Source organism: Lampris incognitus, unplaced genomic scaffold, assembly GCF_029633865.1.
Source record: "Lampris incognitus isolate fLamInc1 unplaced genomic scaffold, fLamInc1.hap2 scaffold_441, whole genome shotgun sequence".
In the NCBI taxonomy this organism is placed as follows: Eukaryota; Metazoa; Chordata; class Actinopteri; order Lampriformes; family Lampridae; genus Lampris; species Lampris incognitus.
This window is the reverse complement of record NW_026611400.1, coordinates 11,477-33,159: the sequence shown is the minus strand read 5'-3', so window position 1 is coordinate 33,159 and position 21,683 is coordinate 11,477. Positions and strand designations below refer to the sequence as shown.

General features: G+C 49.7%; 1 protein-coding gene across 1 annotated transcript; it reads left to right on the top strand.

Moving 5' to 3' along the window:
- Positions 1 to 876: 876 nt before the first annotated feature.
- Positions 877 to 20,954, top strand: lrig3 (leucine-rich repeats and immunoglobulin-like domains 3; the record flags this gene model as incomplete). The annotated part of the gene is made up of 15 exons (XM_056302076.1): positions 877 to 1,176; positions 1,769 to 1,912; positions 4,622 to 4,765; positions 7,077 to 7,220; positions 9,319 to 9,399; positions 9,563 to 9,634; positions 10,921 to 10,992; positions 11,987 to 12,150; positions 13,659 to 13,994; positions 14,815 to 15,096; positions 15,500 to 15,976; positions 17,092 to 17,250; positions 18,031 to 18,168; positions 19,249 to 19,521; positions 19,991 to 20,954. Coding segments are annotated over 15 exons (3,034 nt in total), but the record flags the coding sequence as incomplete, so codon positions are not given.
- Between the last annotated feature and the right edge of the window lie 729 nt (positions 20,955 to 21,683).

Here is a 21,683-nt window from a genome sequence, read left to right as displayed (position 1 = left end):
CGTCCTAACTGTCACTTGAATACCACCTTTTCTGTCGCTACAAACAAGATGTGTATATTTAAAAGGGCGGTATCGATAAAGGTCGCCTGACCCGGCGTCGTCATGGTGGCCGCTGCTGTCTTTGCAGAGGCGGCGTGTGTTTTGGCGGTGGGTGTGTGTTCTGACGGTGGAGCTGTGTGGTTCTGACGGTGGAGGTGTGTGTTCTGACGGTGGAGCTGTGTGTTCTGACGGTGGAGGTGTGTGGTTCTGACGGTGGAGGTGTGTGTTCTGACGGTGGAGGTGTGTGTTCTGACGGTGGAGGTGTGTGGTTCTGACGGTGGAGGTGTGTGGTTCTGACGGTGGAGGCTGTGTGGTTCTGACGGTGGAGGCGGTGTGTTCTGACGGTGGAGGTGTGTGTTCTGACGGTGGAGGTGTGTGTTCTGACGGTGGAGGTGTGTGTTCTGACGGTGGAGGCGTGTGTTCTGACGGTGGAGGCGTGTGTTCTGACGGTGGAGGCGTGTGGTTCTGACGGTGGAGGTGTGTGGTTCTGACGGTGGAGGTGTGTGTTCTGACGGTGGAGGTGTGTGTTCTGACGGTGGAGGTGTGTGGTTCTGACGGTGGAGGTGTGTGTTCTGACGGTGGAGGTGTGTGTTCTGACGGTGGAGGTGTGTGGTTCTGACGGTGGAGGCGTGTGTTCTGACGGTGGAGGTGTGTGTTCTGACGGTGGAGGCGTGTGTTCTGACGGTGGAGGTGTGTGTTCTGACGGTGGAGGCGTGTGGTTCTGACGGTGGAGGTGTGTGTTCTGACGGTGGAGGTGTGTGTTCTGACGGTGGAGGTGTGTGTTCTGACGGTGGAGGTGTGGTTCTGACGGTGGAGGCGTGTGTTCTGACGGTGGAGGCGTGTGGTTCTGACGGTGGAGGTGTGTGTTCTGACGGTGGAGGTGTGTTCTGACGGTGGAGGTGTGGTTCTGACGGTGGAGGTGTCTGTTCTGACGGTGGAGGTGTGTGTTCTGACGGTGGAGGTGTGTGTTCTGACGGTGAAGGTGTGTGTTCTGACGGTGGAGGTGTGTGGTTCTGACGGTGAGGTGTGTGTTCTGACGGTGGAGGTGTGTGTTCTGACGGTGGAGGCGTGTGTTCTGACGGTGGAGGTGTGTGTTCTGACGGTGGAGGCGTGTGTTCTGACGGTGGAGGTGTTGTGGTTCTGACGGTGGAGGTGTGTGTTCTGACGGTGGAGGTGTGTGTTTTGGCGGTGGAGGCGTGTGTTCTGGCGGTGGAGGTGTGTGGTTCTGACGGTGGAGGTGTGTGTTCTGACGGTGGAGGTGTGTGTTCTGACGGTGGAGGTGTGTGTTCTGACGGTGCAGGTGTGTGGTTCTGATGGTGCAGGTGTGTGGTTCTGACGGTGGAGGTGTGTGTTCTGACGGTGGGAGGTGTGTGGTTCTGACGGTGGAGGTGTGTGGTTCTGACGGTGGAGGTGTGTGGTTCTGACGGTGGAGGTGTGTGTTCTGACGGTGGAGGCGTGTGTTCTGACGGTGGAGGTGTGTGTTCTGACGGTGGAGGTGTGTGGTTCTGACGGTGGAGGCGTGTGTTCTGACGGTGGAGGTGTGGTTCTGACGGTGGAGGTGTGTGTTCTGACGGTGGAGGCGTGTGGTTCTGACGGTGGAGGTGTGTGTTCTGACGGTGGAGGTGTGTGGTTCTGACGGTGGAGGTGTGGTTCTGACGGTGGAGGTGTGTGGTTCTGACGGTGGAGGTGTGTGGTTCTGACGGTGCAGGTGTGTGGTTCTGCCTTCCAGGGACCTGAGCAGGAACCGTGTGCGGAGGGTGGAGGGCCTGACGTTCCACGGGCTACACGCCCTGCGCTCCCTGAAGATGCAGAGGAACGGCATCAGCCGCCTGATGGACGGCGCCTTCTGGGGCCTCGGCAACATGGAAACGCTGTAGGTCCCCCCCACAACTGCCTGTGTGTGTCTCCAGTGTGTTAGTGTGTGTGTGTTACTGTATTAGATTGTGTGTCATATTGTGAATGTTACCTTGTGTGCGTGTTTTTCTGTTTCTACTTGTGTGTGTGTTTTGTGGTGTTTATGTGTGTCTATATGTCTGTGCATGCTCATGTATGCATGTGTGTGTGTGCATCTGTGTATACACACATGCATGTGTGTCTCGCTGTTATGTGCATGTGTGTGTTCTCACTTTTGTGTGTGTGTGTGTGTGTGTGTGTGTGTGTGTTTTGTGGTTTATGTGTGTCTATATGTCTGTGCATGCTCATGTATGCATGTGTGTGTGTGCATCTGTGTATACACACATGCATGTGTGTCTCGTTATGTGCATGTGTGTGTTCTCACTTTTGTGTGTGTGTGTGTGTGTGTGTGTGTGTGTGTGTGTGTCTCTATATGTCTGTGCATGTCTGTGCATGCTCATGTATGCATGTGTGTGTGTGCGTCTGTGTATATACACATGCATGTGTGTCTCGCTGTTATGTGCATGTGTGTGTTCTCACTTTTGTGTGTTTTGTGGTTTGTGTGTCTCTATATGTCTGTGCATGTCTGTGCATGCTCATGTATGCATGTGTGTGTGTGCGTCTGTGTATACACACATGCATGTGTGTCTCGCTGTTATGTGCATGTGTGTGTTCTCACTTTTGTGTGTGTGTGTGTGTGTGTGTGTGTGTTTTGTGGTTTATGTGTGTCTCTATGTCTGCATGTCTGTGCATGCTCATGTATGCATGTGTGTGTGTGCGTCTGTGTATATACACATGCATGTGTGTCTCGCTGTTATGTGCATGTGTGTTCTCACTTGTGTGTGTGTGTGTGTGTGTGTGTGTGTGTGTGTGTGTGTGTGTGTGTGTGTGTGTGTCTCTATATGTCTGTGCATGTCTGTGCATGCTCATGTATGCATGTGTGTGTGTGCTTCTGTGTATATACACTACCGTTCAAAAGTTTGGGATCACCCAAACAATTTGTGTTTTCCATGAAAAGTCATACTTATTCACCACCATATGTTGTGAAATGAATAGAAAATAGAGTCAAGACATTGACAAGGTTAGAAATAATGATTTGTATTTGAAATAAGATTTTTTTTACATCAAACTTTGCTTTCGTCAAAGAATCCTCCATTTGCAGCAATTACAGCATTGCAGACCTTTGGCATTCTAGCTGTTAATTTGTTGAGGTAATCTGGAGAAATTGCACCCACGCTTCCAGAAGCAGCTCCCACAAGTTGGATTGGTTGGATGGGCACTTCTTTGAGCAGATTGAGTTTCTGGAGCATCACATTTGTGGGGTCAATTAAACGCTCAAAATGGCCAGAAAAAGAGAACTTTCCTCTGAAACTCGACAGTCTATTCTTGTTCTTAGAAATGAAGGCTATTCCATGCGAGAAATTGCTAAGAAATTGAAGATTTCCTACACCGGTGTGTACTACTCCCTTCAGAGGACAGCACAAACAGGCTCTAACCAGAGTAGAAAAAGAAGTGGGAGGCCGCGTTGCACAACTGAGCAAGAAGATAAGTACATTAGAGTCTCTAGTTTGAGAAACAGACGCCTCACAGGTCCCCAACTGGCATCTTCATTAAATAGTACCTGTTAGAGCCTGTTTGTGCTGTCCTCTGAAGGGAGTAGTACACACCGGTGTAGGAAATCTTCAATTTCTTAGCAATTTCTCGCATGGAATAGCCTTCATTTCTAAGAACAAGAATAGACTGTCGAGTTTCAGATGAAAGTTCTCTTTTTCTGGCCATTTTGAGCGTTTAATTGACCCCACAAATGTGATGCTCCAGAAAGTCAATCTGCTCAAGAAGTGCCCATCCAACCAATCCAACTTGTGGGAGCTGCTTCTGGAAGCGTGGGGTGCAATTTCTCCAGATTACCTCAACAAATTAACAGCTAGAATGCCAAAGGTCTGCAATGCTGTAATTGCTGCAAATGGAGGATTCTTTGACGAAAGCAAAGTTTGATGTAAAAAAAATCTTATTTCAAATACAAATCATTATTTCTAACCTTTTCAATGTCTTGACTCTATTTTCTATTCATTTCACAACATATGTTGGTGAATAAGTGTGACTTTTCATGGAAAACACGAAATTGTTTGGGTGATCCCAAACTTTTGAACGGTAGTGTACACATGCATGTGTGTCTCGCTGTTATGTGCATGTGTATGTTCTCACTTTTGTGTGTGTGTGTGTGTGTGTGTCTATATGTCTGTGCATGTCTGTGCATGCTCATGTATGCATGTGTGTGTGTGCGTCTGTGTATACACACATGCATGTGTGTCTCGCTGTTATGTGCATGTCTGTGTTCTCACTTTTGTGTGTGTGTGTTTTGTGGTTTATGTGTGTCTCTATATGTCTGTGCATGTCTGTGCATGCTCATGTATGCGTGTGTGTGTGCGTCTGTGTATACACACATGCATGTGTGTCTCGCTGTTATGTGCATGTGTGTGTTCTCACTTTTGTGTGTGTGTGTGTGTGTTTTGTGGTGTTTATGTGTGTATCTATATGTCTGTGCATGCTCATGTATGCATGTGTGTGTGTGCGTCTGTGTATATACACGTTGTTATGTGCATGTGTGTGTTCTCACTTTTGTGTGTGTGTGTGTGTGTGTGTGTGTGTGTGTGTGTGTGTGTGTGTGTGTGTGTGTGTGGTCCTACAGGCAGCTGGAGTACAACAACCTGACGGAGGTTAGTAAGGGCTGGCTGTACGGCCTGCTGACTCTGCAGCAGCTCCACCTGGGACACAATTCCATCAGCAGGATCCGAGCCGACGCCTGGGAGTTCTGCCAGAAGCTCAGCCAGCTGTGAGGGAACCCTCTCTCTCTCACCACTCTGCCCTCTCTCTCCCTCACCCTTCGTGTCTCGCCCTTTCTGTCTCTCGCCCTCCGCTGTCTTTATCTCTCTGTCTTTGTCTCCTTTTCTTTCTCTCGCCACTGTCCTTCTGTCTGTCTGTCTGTCTGTCTGTCTGTCGCTTTCTGTTGCTCTCTTTCTGTCTTTGTCTCTCTACATAACTTCTGAGCCGTCTCCCTCTCTCTCTCTCTCTCTCTCTCTCTCTGTCTCGCCCTCTCTCTATCTCTCTCGCCCTCTCTCTCTCTCTCTCTCTCGCCCTCTCTCTCTCTCGCCCTCTCTCTATCTCTCTCTCGCCCTCTCTCTATCTCTCTCTCTCTCTCTCTCTCTCTCTCTCTCTCTCTCTCTCTCTCTCTCTCTCGCCCTCTCTCTATCTCTCTCTCTCTCTCTCTCTCTCTCTCTCTCTCGCCCTCTCTCTATCTCTCTCTCGCTCTCTCTCTCCCCCTCTCTCTCTCTCTCGCTCTCCCTCTCTCTCTCTCTCTCTCTCTCTCTCTCTCTCTCGCCCTCGCCCTCTCTCTCTCGCCCTCTCTCTATCTCTCTCTCTCTCTCTCTCTCTCTCTCTCTCTCTCTCTCTCTCTCTCTCTCTCGCCCTCTCTCTATCTCTCTCTCTTGCCCTCTCTCTATCTCTCTCTCGCCCTCTCTCTCTCTCTCTCTCTCGCCCTCTCTCTCTATCTCTCTCTCGCCCTCTCTCTCTCTCTCTCTCTCGCCCTCTCTCTCTCTCTCTCTCTCTCTCTCTCTCTCTCTCTCTCTCTCTCTCGCCCTCTCTCTCTCTCTCTCTCTCTCTCTCTCTCGCCCTCTCTATCTCTCTCTCGCTCTCTCTCTCTCTCTCTCTCGCCCTCTCTCTATCTCGCTATCTTGCTCTCCCAAATTTGTCCTCCATTTTCCATTCACACTCTGAGCTCCAGACACTTTTTCTCTCTCACCCTCCTGCCTCTCCTCACACTCTGCTGTCCTCACACACACACACACAGACACACACACACAGACACACACACACAGACACACACACACACACACAAAAAGCACTTTCTCTTTGTCCACCGCCAGAGTCAGTGCCAACATCATGGCTGTGTGCCAAAACACCGAACACCCTTTGGCCCTGTGTGTGTGTGTGTCTGTGTGTGTGTGTGTGTCTGTGTGTGTGTGTGTGTGTGTGTGTGTGTGTGTGTGTGTGTGTGTGTGTGTGTGTGTGTGTGTGTGTGTGTGCGTGCCGGTAAGTGAAGGGGAGTACTCCGTGTGCTAAAGTGTGAGGCGGCGAAGAGGAAAGATAAAAGTTTTTGTTTGTTGTCTCTGTTGTGTCGAGCCGGGTTCGTGTGCGTGCTGTGTCTACACGTCTCACCGCCGGGTTTCATCCGGACCTCCTCGGCGGATGAGTCCACCGATCAGCACAACTCGAAAGGCGGGCGATAAATCAGCACCGGGCTGCCGCAGGGCACGTTTTCAGTGAACGCCTGGGTATTTTTAGGCTGGTCGGTGAATATGAGCGGGTCAGTTACTCAGGCCCAGCCTGTCTGTACTGAAATCTTCCCAACGGAAGAAGGTGAAGAAAAGGCCAACGGGCTGATTTCCTTCTCCCGTCGCCAGGTAAAATCCTCCGCTAAGTTTTCCTCTGAAGTAAACGTTTCAGCGTTGTTGTCCAAAGGGAGTCACTCCGGCTCTTCTCGAGCCGAGCGGGCAGAGGATGGAGGATCACCGAAAGCAAACCGATGTGGAGTTGCCGGTCCCAGCCCGGCAGGTTTAACCCTCGTTCGCTGATGACGCTCTCCTGTTTTCTTCTGTTTATTTATCCGGTCGTGCTTTCAGCCCTAACTATGGTCGTCCCTCCAAAGTTGAGGTTGCCATCGCTGTGCGCCACATTAGCGTAGCCGGTGTGTGTGTGTGTGTGTGTGTGTGTGTGTGTGTGTGTGTGTGTGTGTGTGTGTGTGTGTGTGTGTGTCTCTCGGGTGGGTTGGTGGTTTAACCCGTTGCAACCACGAAGGCTCCCAGAAGAAGAACGGTCGATACGAAGTACTGTCCATCGGAGCGATTAGAAATAACCGTTTCATCGCTCGTGTCGTAATCGCTTTATCATCACGTCAAGTTTTCCGCCTTAAGCGAACTGGAAAATGGGATCTTATAAGAGAGTTTTTTATATTCTGGGATCACAACTTCAGTACCCTTTGATAGAAACACGGCGACTGACTTGAAATGGGAGAAAACGTGTCTTTTTTTGCCTCTCCTGTTGTGTGTATTTCTCACTTTGGTTTGCTTTTTCTCTCTTTTATTTAGGGACCTCTCCTCCAACCATTTGTCCAGACTGGAGGAATCGAGCTTCGTCGGACTCAGTCTGCTGGATGAACTTCATATCGGAAACAACCGCGTCAGCTTCATCGCTGACGGGGCTTTCCGTGGCCTCTCCCACTTACAGACGCTGTGAGTAAAATGAAAGAATACTCATATAAATACACTGCTAATGGAAATGAAGCCGGTGTCGGGGTATCTTGGCAGGTCAGGTGTACGAGTCAGTGCCGTGTATGGTCAGTTTGCTGCTTTTCTTCCTTGGTCTCTCCGTTCCCGAATTCCCTCTTATTCCATGCGCTCCTATCCAGTAAAGACCAAAAAGCTAAACCTTAAAATACTGGAACAAATGTAGTGAGGCAGAAAGTGAATGTAGTTGTTTTTTTGGTCTTGGTAATTGTTTTTGACTGTGAGTTTGGGAGTATTGGGGGGTTTTAAAGTTTGGCTTTTGCAGCGAAACGCTCGTCGAGAGCGAGGACTGTTTTTCGGCTAACGGTGACGTCAGGCATAAATGCACGGAGAGGGCCTTACAAACACTTAGCACTCCATAAAGGCTTGTTCCCTCCATTCCTCCATCCCTCCCCAATCAATCCTCTGCTTGAGTGGAACTACTCTGGCTGATTTGTTTTGGGTATGTGAGGGAGATTAATGTGTTGTGGTCTCTCTCCCCCTTCACATGCACATAAAAACCTCTCGCAGGCACAACGCCGACCTCAGCAAGGCCGCCCCCCCTTACTCCACCCCCACGTCTCCTCCTACCTCACCCATCCCCCTTTCCCACAGAGAGGCATCATTATTACCCCCGCCCGCCGGGTCAGGGCTGGTAAATGAAACCAAATGTGAGCTGCTCTGGTGGGGTCACCAGAGGGCAGGTGTGCTGCTAGGTGGATAGGGAAAGTTTCTGGGCGTCAACCCCTCCTCCCTCCCTCCTCTTCCTCCTCCCCCTCCCAGTGCTCCTTAACCCCCCAGTCAGTTATAGCCAGACATGCCAAGGCCAAGGAGGAAACTAGCCATTTTGGGGGGTGGAGGCGGGGGTGAAGGTGGAGGTGTGGGGGTGATGAAGAGTTGGTTGCGAATTCTCAAAAACCAAACATTTCCAGATGGACGTCTGGACTGTCCTTCTCAACTTTTGTCGAGGAGGAAAAAAGCAAACTTGCAAGGATCGGAGTACGCAAGAACACGAGAAATTAGCCTTTTTGTTTGTGCCGCTTGGTTAGTGTTGTACATTTTGTGTCATCCCATTAGTTACTGTCGCCATCTGATGTGTCGTTGGTGTTTTGTGATTATGCAAATTGGCTTCCAGCATCTTTTCCTCATCCCTCTGCACTTTGGTTGTTTAGAATTTGCAGTTTGGCCTTAAAAGGTCTGGTCAAACTTGTCACTGGATGCATCTGGGTAGCATAGCGGTCTATTCCGTTGCCGACCAACATGGGGCTCGCAGGTTCGAATCCCCATGTTACCTCCGGCTTAGCTGGGCATCCCTACAGACACAATTGAGCGTGTCTGTGGGTGGGAAGCCGGATATGGGCATGTGTCCTGGTCGCTGCACTAGCGCCTCTTCTGGTCGGTCGGGGCGCCTGTTTGGGGTGGGGGGGGGCAGGACTGGGGGGAATAGCATGATTCTCCCAACCGCTACGCCCCCTGGTGAAACTCCTCACTGTCAGGTGAAAAGAAGCGGCTGGCGACTCCACACGTATGGGAGGAGGCGTGTGGTAGTGTGCAGCCCCCCCCCCGGATTGGCAGAGGGGGGCTGGAGCAGCGACCGGGACGGCTCGGAGGAGTGGAGTAACTGGCTAGATACAATGGGGGAGAAAAAAGGGGGTGGGGGTGCAGGGAATGGCCGACGTTGGAAGTCTGAACGCCGAGCGCCAGCGGAGCCGTGCGTGCGCTCTCTCGGATGATGTTTAGAGCACAACAGGAAGTCGATCACATGCGGCGTCGCCGCGCCTCCCTGTAAAACATTTTGCACGTGAAGACGTGTTTTGTTTCTCGTCGGCCGGAAACGGAAACGCCGCCGCGCGCATTTAAGGCCCCGGCGAGAGGGAAACGTCCTCCGGGTGACGGGGCCGCTTTGAGTCTTGATTTTACGGCCTTTTGGAGTTTCGCCTCTTTCCACACGAACTGTAGAAGCCGCAGGAGTTTTAATGAAGACCGGAAGTGCAGTTTTGCTGTGGGTGTGGAGGTTTTATGGTGCGGTGTGTGTGTTTGTGTGTCTTTGTTTCTCGGGGAAAAGGGACCTCCAGAACAACGAAATCTCCTGGACCATCGAGGACATGAACGGGCCCTTCTCTGCTCTGGACAAGCTGAAGCAGCTGTGAGTTCGGTTCTCTTCTTTCGTCACATGATGAAAGCGCGCATGAGAAACTACTTTTGCCGTGTGACTCGGGTCGGGGTGGGGTCAAAGTTCGGCAAAATACAAAAAAATTTCCTAGAGTGAACAATTGGAAAATGAACCCCTCGCTGTTCTTCCCCCACAGGTTTCTACAAGGGAACCAGATCCGCTCGGTTACCAAGAAGTCCTTCTCCGGCCTCGACACGCTGACGCACCTGTAAGTCGTCCTCGTGTTTCGCTTCGCCGTCTCCGCCAAAAAAAAAAAAAACCCTCCAAAAAAAAAGAAAAAAGCAGATCTGTGCCGTAAACGAAGGGCGGGATGAATCGGCGAGTTCTGAGGGAGTTTGTTTGTTACGGCGGTCCGGCCCAGAAACGCTCTTCCCTCCTCCTCCTTCTGCCGCCTTGATGTGGGCTGAGGAACAAACGGCCCATTAGCGTCTTTATACGTGTGCCAGAACGGATCGATCACCCGGGCGAGCGTGTCAGAACCCTGCGTGTGCGCGTGTGCGCGTGTGTACATCCACATGTGTGTTGTGTGTTGGCGGTAGTTGGAGAACAGCTGCGTTTGATTCTAATTAAGTTTTTTTGGGGGAGTTTTTTTTTTTCGCGGCTGCGTCTCAACTCAAAGCGGTGCCAAATTCAGCCTCTCTTGATTAACGCAACACGCGCGTTACTTATTCCCAGAGCCTTCTCCTCTCTCTGGGGTTTTTTGTTTTTTTATTTTTTAATCTCATCATGTGTCTATAGAGAGCGAGATATTTGCAAACCAATAACTAAAACAGTAATTATCTCGTGAGTCCAGCAGCCCATACATTCACGAAGGAAAGACAAAAGGAGTCAGAAATATGGAAACAAACGTTTGCCTTAGTAAAATGAATACCGTTATTTTGGGGGGTTTTTTTGTTTTTGTTTTTTTTGTTTTTTCTTGGCTGCTGGTCAAACTAAGCAAGCACGGGGCTCGCCGGTTCAAATCCCCATGTTGCCTCCGGCTTGGTCGGGCGTCCCTAGACACACACACCATTGGCCGTGTCTGCGGGTGGGAAGCCGGATGTGGGTGTGTGTCCTGGTTGCCGCACTAGCGCCTCCTCTGGTTGGTTGGGGGAACTGGGGGGGAATAGCGTGACCCTCCCATGCGCTACGCCCCCCCCCCCCGGTGAAACTCCTCACTGTCAGGTGAAAAGAAGCGGCTGGCGACTCCACATGTATGGGAGGAGGCACGCGGTAGTCTGCAGCACCTCCCTGGATCGGCAGAAGGAAATAAATAAATAAATAAATAAAAGAGGAGAAAACAACAGCTTGCCCCAAACCTGCCTTCTTCCTCCTTCCACAGGCTGTTAATCATGTACTATATGTCCTCCCCCCTCCCGTCCCGTCCCAGAGGCTTTCTCGCTGCATGCTAATTAGCCTAATAAACGAGCAATAAATAAGCAGCCAAACGATGCTGTGATTATACAGTTTCGGGTCATCCTACTAAACTGCTCCTCTTCCTCCCCTCCTCTTCAGAGACCTGGGCAACAATGCGATCATGTCGATCCAGGGGAATGCCTTCTCGCAGATGAAGAAGCTGGAGGAGCTGTGAGTACAAAGAAAGCGTCCCATCCAAGACGGGGTGTGGGAAGAATATCCGTCTTAACCGGTCATTTTCTGTGGTTTTGTGTGTTTGGGAAACATTTTTCCCCCCAAACGGGTCGAAAACATCTGCTGAAGGAGTGCGAGAACGCGACTCGGTGTCCAACATAGTTCCCCCAGTCTAACTGGTACCGAACATGAAGATGTGGCTCCGTCTGCAGATGGTTCACTTCTGAGTTTCATTAAGTTTTTTTCCAACCTGGCGTCCGGCTAGCGTGGCGGTCTATTTCATTGCCTACCAATACGGGAATCGCCGGTTCGAGTCCCCATGTTCCGTCTGGCTCGGTTGGTCGTCCCCTACAGACAACAATGGGTCGTGTCTGTGGGTGGGAAGCCGGATGTGGGTAGGTGTCCTGGTCGCTACACTAGCGCCTCCTCTGGTTGCCCGGGGCACTTTTTCTGGGGGGGGGGGGATCGCGTGATCCTCCCACACGCTACGTCCCCCTGGTGAAACTCCTCACTGTCAGGGGAAAAGAAGCGGCTGGCGACTCCACATGTATGGGGAGGAGGCATGTGGTAGTCTGCAGCCCTCCCCGGATCAGCAGAGGGGGGTGGAGCAGAGACCGGGACGGCTCGGAAGAGTTGGCCGGGTACAATTGGGGAGAAAAAGGGGGGGTGGGGTGGGGGAGGGTGGATATGTTTCGCTTTAAAGACCCGATGCTCGGCCACGGCTGCTCGACTAACAGATTAGCGCCGATCGGCCCGGTAACGAAGCGAGGAATTTGCTTCGCTTCCATGAGAACACGAGGACGGGACGGCTTTAGGAGGCGGAGCGTCTTAAGTGTACCTTCGTTATATATCCAAGAATCTGGGAATGTTTTCATTTGGCGAAAGGCCAAAGGAACGTTTGGGATAGTCGGTAATTAGCTTGCTAGTTTTACGTTTTGTCTTTCTGGAGATCCCCACACCGAGCTCGCTGCCTTTCCCGCTCTGCTCCCAGGCACCTGAATACCTCCAGCCTCCTGTGCGACTGCCAGATTAAGTGGCTGTCTCCGTGGGTGGTGGAACAAGCCTTCCTGCCCTATGTCAATGCCAGCTGCGCCCATCCCCAGATGCTCAAGGGCAAGAGTGTGTTCGCCGTCAGCCAAGAGGAGTTTGTGTGTGGTAAGTTAGTCACGCACACGCACACACACAACATTTATTTGCCTGAGCGCCGTCCTGTAGCGGTTGTTAAAAAAAAAAACAAAAACGGTCTTTACCGTGACAGGTTTTCCATTTTACCATCTGACCCAGATTGGTGAGTATTTTCCCCCCCGACTCCGTGACTCCTTAATGAGTCCACGTTCTACGGGGAACATCATGGAAACTCGCGAAGGTCTCCGTTTCTGCTGCTTACTTGCTTGTCAGAGAGAGCTGCAAAAGGAATAATTCGGGAAAGTTCCCCCCACCCACCCACCCACCCACCCCCAAGAAGCCTTCATATGAGCCAGTTTGGCCTTACTGGACTTTCCAGAACACTGACTTCATTAAGAGGGTTTTATTTAGTGTATTTTCATACAGCCAAAACATAAAAGCCGAGTGATCAGAACACGGAGAAATTTAACGCCTGAAGTGTAAAAGAGAGCATGAACAAAATTTAAAGGGAAATAAATATGGTTTTCGACAACATTCTCTCTCTCTCTCTCTCTCTCTCTCTCTCTCTATATATATATATATATATATACACACACACACACATAGCACAGTTGCCTCACAGCAAGAAGGTCCTGGGTTCGAGCCTTGGGGTAGTCCAACCTTGGGGGTCATCCCGGGTCGTGTGTGGGTTTCCTCCGGGTGCTCCGGTTTCCTCCCACAGTCCAAAGACATGTAGGTCAGGTGAATCGGCTGTACTAAATTGTCCCTAGGTGTGAATGTGTCGGCCCTGTGATGGACTGGCGGCCTGTCCAGGGTGTCTCCCCGTCTGCTGCCCAGTGACTGCTGGGATAGGCTCCAGCATCCTGCAGCGCTAATTAGGATAAGCGGCTTGGATAATGGATGGAGATATACATATACATATATATATATATATACATATATATACACATATACACATATATACACATATATATACACACACACACACACATATATATATATATGGATATATATATATATATATATATATATGGATAACACTGCATTAGCAGCCATAGTACTGAGCAGTCTTCTTCGTGTCTCTGAAACACCTCCGAATCTCTAAATTGCCATCTTTATATGGCATTCGGTGGCTGTATGTGGCATTGTTAGTGGTATTTTCTCGTAAGGTGTAGTCTATTTCGACGTAGCCCAACGAAGGTAGTGGCAAAACAGGAAGTAAGTGTTTGTAGTTTTCCCCTCCGAGGATTGTCCGCCAGCGGCGTCATCGGCGGACACGATTTCCGGAAGCTGCTCAGTATTATTATGGCTGCTAATGGAGTGTCATCCCTGCAGCATATATACATAGACAGTAGTGGATCTAGAGATTTTTTCCTGGGGTGGCAAAGGGGTGGCAAGACTGTGTCCCAGAGGTGGCAGCTGCCACCCCTGTTGCCACCCTGTAGATCCGCCCCTGTACATAGACATGATGTTGAAAATCATAATCGTTTCCTTTTTAAAATAATGCAATTAAAATCAGTTTTCTTTTTTTTCTACAGATGACTTCCCGAAGCCCCAGATCACGGTGCAGCCGGAGACCCAGTCGGCCATCAAGGGCACCAACGTCACGTTCATCTGCACGGCCGCCAGCTCCAGCGACTCCCCCATGACCTTTGCGTGGAAGAAGGACAACGAGGTTCTGAACGACGCGGAGGTCCACAACCAGGCTCACCTGCGGGCCCCCGGCGGCACCGGAGGCGAGACGGAGGTGACGGAGTACACCACCACGCTGCAGCTACGCGACGTGGAGTTCTCCAGCGAGGGCCGCTACCAGTGTGTCATCTCCAACCACTTCGGCTCCTCCTACTCCACCAAGGCCAAGCTCACCGTCAACAGTAAGTGGAGGGAGAGAGAGCTGGCAAAGTAAAATGGCTAACCAGTGAGTAGATGGAGGTACATCGAGGTACAGCTGTCTCTTTTTGTCTGTCTGTCCATCTCTGTGCCCATCTCAGTGTTTCTGTCTGTCTCTGTGTTTTGAGCTATCTCTCTGTCTGTCTGTCTTTTTGGGTGTCTTCCTGTCTGTCTGTCTGTCTTCCTGTCTGTCTGTCTGTCTTTCTTTCATTATTTCTGAGTTCATCCACAGACATTAGATTTATCAATATGTCTTTATGTTTTATATTGTCTATCTTGGCCCACTTAGCTTCATTTAATCTGTCTGTCTGTCTGTCTGTCTGTCTGTCTGTCTGTCTGTCTGTCTGCCTGTCTTTTTGGGTGTCTTCCTGTCTGTCTGTCTGTCTTTCATTATTTCTGAGTTCATCCACAGACATTAGATTTATCAATATGTCTTTATGTTTTATATTGTCTATCTTGGCCCACTTAGCTTCATTTAATCTGTCTGTCTGTCTGTCTGTCTGTCTGTCTGTCTGTCTGTCTGTCTGCCTGCCTGCCTGCCTGCCTGCCTGCATGCCTGTCTGTCTGTCTGTCTGTCTGTCTGTCTGTCTGTCTGTCTGTCTGTCTGTCTGTCTGTCTGTCTGTGTATTTGTCTCCGTTTCTCTTCTCACTTGTTCCCTGTGCATGTATTTTTCCGCCGGATAGATCACCCATCTTAGATGGAGACCGTCCTCCAAACCATTTCGTTTCAATTTGCCCTCCTTCCCACTTTGTATCGCTACCGTGCAAACGCTTCGACCTTTTCTTTGTGTGTGTCCTCTCCAGTGCTCCCCTCCTTCACCAAGATGCCCATGGACCTCAGCATCCGCGCTGGAGCCAATGCCAGACTGGAGTGCGCGGCGGTGGGCCACCCTTCGCCACAGATCGCCTGGCAGAAGGACGGCGGAACCGACTTCCCCGCCGCCCGGGAGCGCCGCATGCACGTCATGCCCGAGGACGACGTCTTCTTCATCGTGGACGTCAAGACGGAGGACATCGGCGTTTACAGCTGCACCGCCCAGAACACAGCCGGCGCCATCTCCGCCAACGCTACGCTAACCGTTCTGGGTGAGAATGAACGAGCCGGATGTTTCAGCGAGCAGCTTGAGATAATGAACACGTTTCCACGTTAACTGAGTGAGAATGATTGCATGTCTGTCCCGTAAGTGAGCACCATTGTAGGTTGGAGACACTCGGCGTTGCACATTCAGAGGTCTCTTATATGAATGATTGATAAGTAAGAAGTTACTGTTGGTTTTATGAGCAGAATAAGTTAATAATATGTGGAATATGATTTGATGCGTTGCGGGCATGAGGAACTATAATGTGAGAGGAAGCCGGTGTTTGTCTATCCATCGATCTGTCAGTTTTTTTTGCGATAAATATAATTGTGCGTGTGTGTACGTGCATGTGCATGTGTATGTGGTTATGGTTTCTAACCTGTCATTTTATTTAAACCTTCTGCAAACAGAAACACCCTCCTTCCTGCGACCCCTCGTGGACCGCACTGTGGCCAAAGGTGAGACCGCCGTCCTCCAGTGCATCGCCGGCGGCAGCCCCCCGCCGCGGCTCAACTGGACCAAGGACGACAGCCCCCTGGTGGTGACGGAGCGCCACTTTTTCGCCGCCGCTAACCAGTTGCTCATCATTGTGGACGCGGCCGAGGGCGATGCAGGGAAGTACACGTGCGAGATGTCCAACACACTGGGAACGGAGAGGGGGAATGTGCGCCTGGCCGTGCTGCCCAACCCCAACTGCGACTCCGGCGTGCCGGGGGTCGGGGGCGTCGGCATGTCAGGCGCGGCGGGGTCGGACGAGGACGGCTGGACCACGGTGGGCATCGTGATCATCGCGGTGGTGTGCTGCGTGGTCGGCACCTCGCTGGTGTGGGTGGTGATCATCTACCACACACGGCGACGCAACGAAGACTGCAGCGTCACCAACACAGGTGAGCTGCCGGACAGGGGAGGGGTCGTAGTTTTCATCACTCGCCAGCATTTCAGGGAATGCGGTATTTCAAAAATCGGTACCCTTTCTAGAACGACAAGCTTGAGTTTGGCTTGTTTGTTTTGTAAAACGGCAGTAGCGTACCACTGTAAATTAAGACAACGTAAATATTTAACCAGGCTTTTCTATTTTGAATAGACATGACATAAGAATGATAATTGAAATATACTCATCTGCCAAGTTGTGTAGTTGTAGTTTTGAAACGAGTGGTGATTTTTCAGCACCTTCATACTTTAAAGGTACAGTCCAGGGTGGCGTGTGCTGCCACGGCTATGGGGAGCACCCTAAGAACACAAGTCAAGCGCTAACAAGCAACACGATGTGTCTCGCCGTTGTGTATTTGTTTGAGAAATGGGGACAATTGAAAGTGTCAAAAGGAATTAAGGGGATGTGCCATTGGCTGGTTTTCTCGTCCGCGAGTAAGAAAAGCGAACAATGTTCCAAAAGTCTTGATGCGGGTGTCCAGGTAGCATAGCGGTCTATTCCGTTGCCTACCAACATGGTTCGAATCCCCGTGTTACCTCCGGCTTGGTCGGGCGTCCCTACAGACGCAATTGGCCGTGTCTGGGGAACCGGATGTGCGCCTCCTCTGGTCGGTCAGGGTACCTGTTCGGGGGGGAGGGAATAGCGTGATCCTCCCACACGTTACATCCCCCTGGTGAAACTCCTCACTGTCAGGTGAAAAGAAGTGGCTGGCGACTCCACATGTATCGGAGGAGGCGTGTGGTAGTCTGCAGCCCTCCCCGGATCGGCAGAGGGGGAGGAGCAGCAACCGGGATGGCTCAGAAGAGTGGGGTAATTGGCCAAATACAACTGGGGAGAAAAGGGGGGAGGGATTATCTGCTAATTGTTGAGTCTTGTAAGCTGCTTTGGATAAAAGCATCTGCTGAACGAGTAAATATAAATGTATTTGATAAGTAACTTCAACCCGCCATTTCAGACATAAGAAGCTGAGATTAACTCTGCTTTTATAGCTGCTCATTGGAATTTGGTGTATTGAATGTTGCTTTGAAATAAATGAACGGGTATTAATGAGCCTTTGCGCTTTGTTTGCAGATGAGACCAACCTTCCCGCCGACATCCCGAGCTACCTGTCCTCCCAAGGAACTCTGGCCGACAGACAGGATGGCTACATCCCGTCTGAGAGTGGGAGCAGCCACCAGTACATGGCCTCATCGATGAGCGGCTTCTACCTGCAGCATAGAGACATGAACGGTACAAATTCAACACCACCACTCAGCTTTCACAGAAACAAAACCAGGCCAACTAAAGCGCTTTTCCATCTGACCCGTCCGAGCAAATAGAACTCTGAACGTAGGCCTACATGTGCTACGTCACATGTCCATACTTCAACACCCACCAGAGAAATGGACCAGTTAAGATGAAGCAGCTGATCGTGTGATTGAATTCTATTTAGGTTTCTTTTTTTTTAATTCAGCAAATGTGTTTCCACTGCAGTTTATCAAGTTTCTTTTTATCGAATAAAACTTTCGTCTACCTCAAGTGAGCATAAAAACATTGATGCAAACTTAGGATTTTATTCCATTTTTGCCGTTTTCGTCAAGCCTTTTTCATTCGAAATGACAAAATTTACATAAAAACGCAAAATTCACGTAAAAACACAAAATTCTCATAAAAACACAAAATTCTCATAAAAACACAAAATTCACATAAAAACACAAAATTCACATCAAAAACGAAATTCACATAAAAATGTAAATTCAGTTCTTGTTTGCCTGTATGTCGAGCAGTCGCTCAGACTTTTACTTATGTCGCACAGGATTTGCATCAACATACAATGCAATCTGCTTTATATGAGAGCAAGTTGGAAGTGCCGGCAGAATAAAGGCAGGAGAAATTATGTAAAATAAGTAACAAAAAGAAATCAGTGAAATGAGAAAAGAGTTAAAAGAAAGAAAAACTGATGTGCCTCAAACTATTTTTTTTTTTTGTACCAATCTGTCCTTGACTTGGTCATTTCTCTGTTTCATCCAGGTTTGTGTCAGCTGGACACAGGAAGTGAAGCAGATATGGAGGCAGCCATTGACCCTCTGCTCTGCCATTACCAAGGTCCCATCGGCTCGCTGCTCCGCAGAGACGTGTTCCCCGCCGAGCCGTCTGAAGCGTTCACAGGTGCAGACAGACACCAGACCTTATTTCCCTCTCAGACACAATGTTCTGTCTTAGACATGATGCTGACTTGTAAGGCTGGTTATGTCCCAGTTCATTATTACAGCGATATTTTAGTGCCAATTGGATGTATATTATGATTTTTTTCAAATATCACAGTTATATATTGATGCAATGGCTCCATCCCTTATCTGCAGTAAAATGTGAAAACTGCAATAATCCAAAGAAAACGTACAACAAAATGCATTTGAGTCCCACGTGTTACAAAAGCTTTAAACATGGGTCTGCTTACTGAGTGTAACTTCAATCAGTTCAAATTCAGACATTCACAGATGGAGAAGTCACTACGTCAGACCTCTTCACAGCATCTGGTCGTTGTGGTTTAACATCGGGATTCAGAGGCAATGCTGCGATGTTAAAATAGTCACGGCTTAGTCGCGCAATTTTGCACGAAATCGCACTTGAGTCCCCTTCCCCTTGTCGTCTTGACCACAATTCTTATTACATTTGAATAAGTCGTGTTATGTATCCATGCAAAGCAAAAAATGAGAGGCAGTCCGGGTGGCGTGGCGGTCTATTCTGTTGCCTACCAACACGGGGATCTCCGGTTTCGAATCCCCATGTTACCTCCGGCTTGGTCGGGCGTCTCTACAGACACAATTGGCAACTACACTAGCGCCTCCTCTGGTCGATCGGGGTGCCTGTTCAGGGGGAACTGGGGGCAATAGCGTGATCCTCCCACGCACTACGTCCCCCTGGTGAAACTCCTCGCTGTCAGGTGAAAAGAAGCGGCTGGAGACTCCATATGTGTCGTAGGAGGCATGTGGTAGTCTGCAGCCCTCCCCAGATCAGCAGAGGGGGTGGAACAGCAACCGGGACGGCTCGGAAGAGTGGGGTAATTGGCCAAGTACAATTCAGAGAAAAGGGGGGGGCAGTTTACTATTAAGTCACATTTTATCAACCAAGACTTGCATTTTTCTTTTAAAATTAACGTTTGTTTTTTGATCTTGAACCATTGCAGAATTTGGGTGAGGTCTAATTTATGTATTAGATGTTTAACTTCCTGTTTCTTCTCCACTTTAGGCTGTGCTTTCGACCAAAGGCCCGTCTGTATCGACTCGTACAGCGGCAGTCTGACCCGCTCGAAAATGAGGGACCTCTACCAACATGGCGGGGGGACGCTGAGCGACCCCTTCGACCACTGCGCCTCCACTTTCCTGATGCAGCTCCCCAACGCCAGCCTCCACCAAGCTCCTCCGCAGCAGCACGGCGACCGACCGCCGTCCATGTACGAGGGAGACGCCGGCGACTATGGCCGACCACACGAGAGGCTCTCGCCCTCCAGCACCTTCATGGGTAGGTTTGAACCGTGGCACCTGCTCTCGCTAGCTGTCTGGAGAGCACAGTCAACATTCATGGGAGATTCCAATAGTTGATTGAGGAAAAAAAATACTCCTGCCCAATGACTGCTGGGATTACTGCTGGTGGGCTAGCTAGAAATGTTAGCAGGGTAGTCAACCAACTAGACCCGCTGCACATGTTGTCCACTTTCCCAACTCATTAGTCTGGAAAGAGGAGTAGGACAGGGTAGTCAGTTCAGATGCTGTTTAGAAAAACTCCTGATGCGGCTGTCCAGAAATGAAAATACCCAAAACATCCAAATACTTCAATTATGTCTGAATACCAAGCTGCTGAACAAATATCTGAGTATTTGGGGCCAAGCCTAATGAAGCCATGTCAGTTGGATTCTTACTAGTTAGACTTGGCTATGAACGTGAACGGGATGTGATTTTCACAGCCTCCCTTCTCCCCATTCCTCAATCAGGAACCTTTGGGAAGGCACCCTGGAAGCCCCAGACGGAGCCGTCCTCGGGTCCTCGGGCCTCGCCTCCGGCGTCTCACAGCGGGCAGAACCAGCCGGAGAGCCCCTACATGGCCCTGGACCCCGACTCAGACCAGGAAGGGAGCCGGCAGTACGCGGAACCCAGGTCGGAGCAGAGCGCCGGTGTTTATGAACAGCCCTACGACACCAGCAGGACTGATGCTGTCCACCAGGGCAGGATGAACACATAGCCGAACTTTTTGTCTTTATTATTTTCATGAAGAGAATCGACCAAAACAAACAAATAAAAATATTCTACCTCAGCGAAGTGACACTTTAGCGGAAAAGGAATTTAAAAAAGGACTCTGCAAATGTGCAACGAGTGAATGTATAGGACGGCATGTTGTCCGTACCGAGCGGCAAAAGGAGAATATTCCCGGCAAAGACTGTTCCTACAGGACACAACTTCAGTTAAAGAACAATGACGGAGAATATATATATATATGAATACATTTTATACAAAGTCTATTATATTTTGTAAATTAATGGTGTACAAACAGATTCCATTATTTTTGCTTACCGTCCCTTAAGTGTTTTGTGCCATACCGCCCTGCCTGTTCAGTTATCCCCGCCTGAGCGTTTAATTTGTTTTCTGTTGTTTCGCTTTTGCAAGAGGCAACTTTTTTGCACGTAGCCAAACCTAATAAAAACACCTTCATATGTGCTGCTTAACACTGGAGTACTGTGAGCCCGGAGTGTTTTCACCGCGTTCATCACATGGAGGAATGAGTCTACAGCCACCGAGGACGCGGAGCCTGGGTTGTTTTTTTTTTGTTTTTTTGCTCTTATAGGGAAAGCGAGCGAGAGAGGGATGATGGAAAACACCGGCTTTCCGCAGCAGAACCACAGACCGCCAAGGACGTTATGTGCCTGTCGTCAGCCCCCCCACGATGAGAGAGAGCGAGTATTGGCATTTAGGAGAGAGAGAGAGGGATATTAACTGGCATTTCAAGAGCGAGCGAGGTAAAGACGCCATTGGCGGAGAGAGAGACCATTCAACTATGTTAGAGTGAGTCTATGAATACTTGTGGTTCGAGGACCGTGATGGGGCCCCCTTTGGATTAAAGACGGAGGTCCATGTTATGACAGTTATCAGAAAGAGACCATGTGCATTTATTGAACAACACCAACACCAACATAAACCTTAACGCATAACAGCGCCATTCAGAGGCTTTACTGGCAGTACTCCACTTATATTGATGCTGAATAAGGTCAAATTACCAATATTAGTCATTCAAAATGGCAGAAAGGGCAGTGGTGTGTTACATAAGAACAACACGACAAGACCGAACAACATAATTAGATTGTAAAATAAAAGAGAGGAGGGAAATGTAGATTATAAGGTCGCTAAATACTGCGCAGCTTTCTCGTAATCCGCTTGTTTCAGTGGTAGTAAGATAGTAAACCTGCAGTAAGTCTCACAAAGGATGAGACGGAGCCTGACTCTGCCTTCCCCTTGTCTCGCTCTCTTACACTGTCTCTCTTACACTGTCTCTCTTACATGGTCTCTCGCTCTCCGTCTCCTCTCTCTCTCTCTTACACTGTCTCTCTTACACTGTCTCTCGCTCTCTGTCTCCTCTCTCTCTCTCTTACACTGTCTCTCTTGCACTGTCTCTCGCTCTCCGTCTCGTCTCTC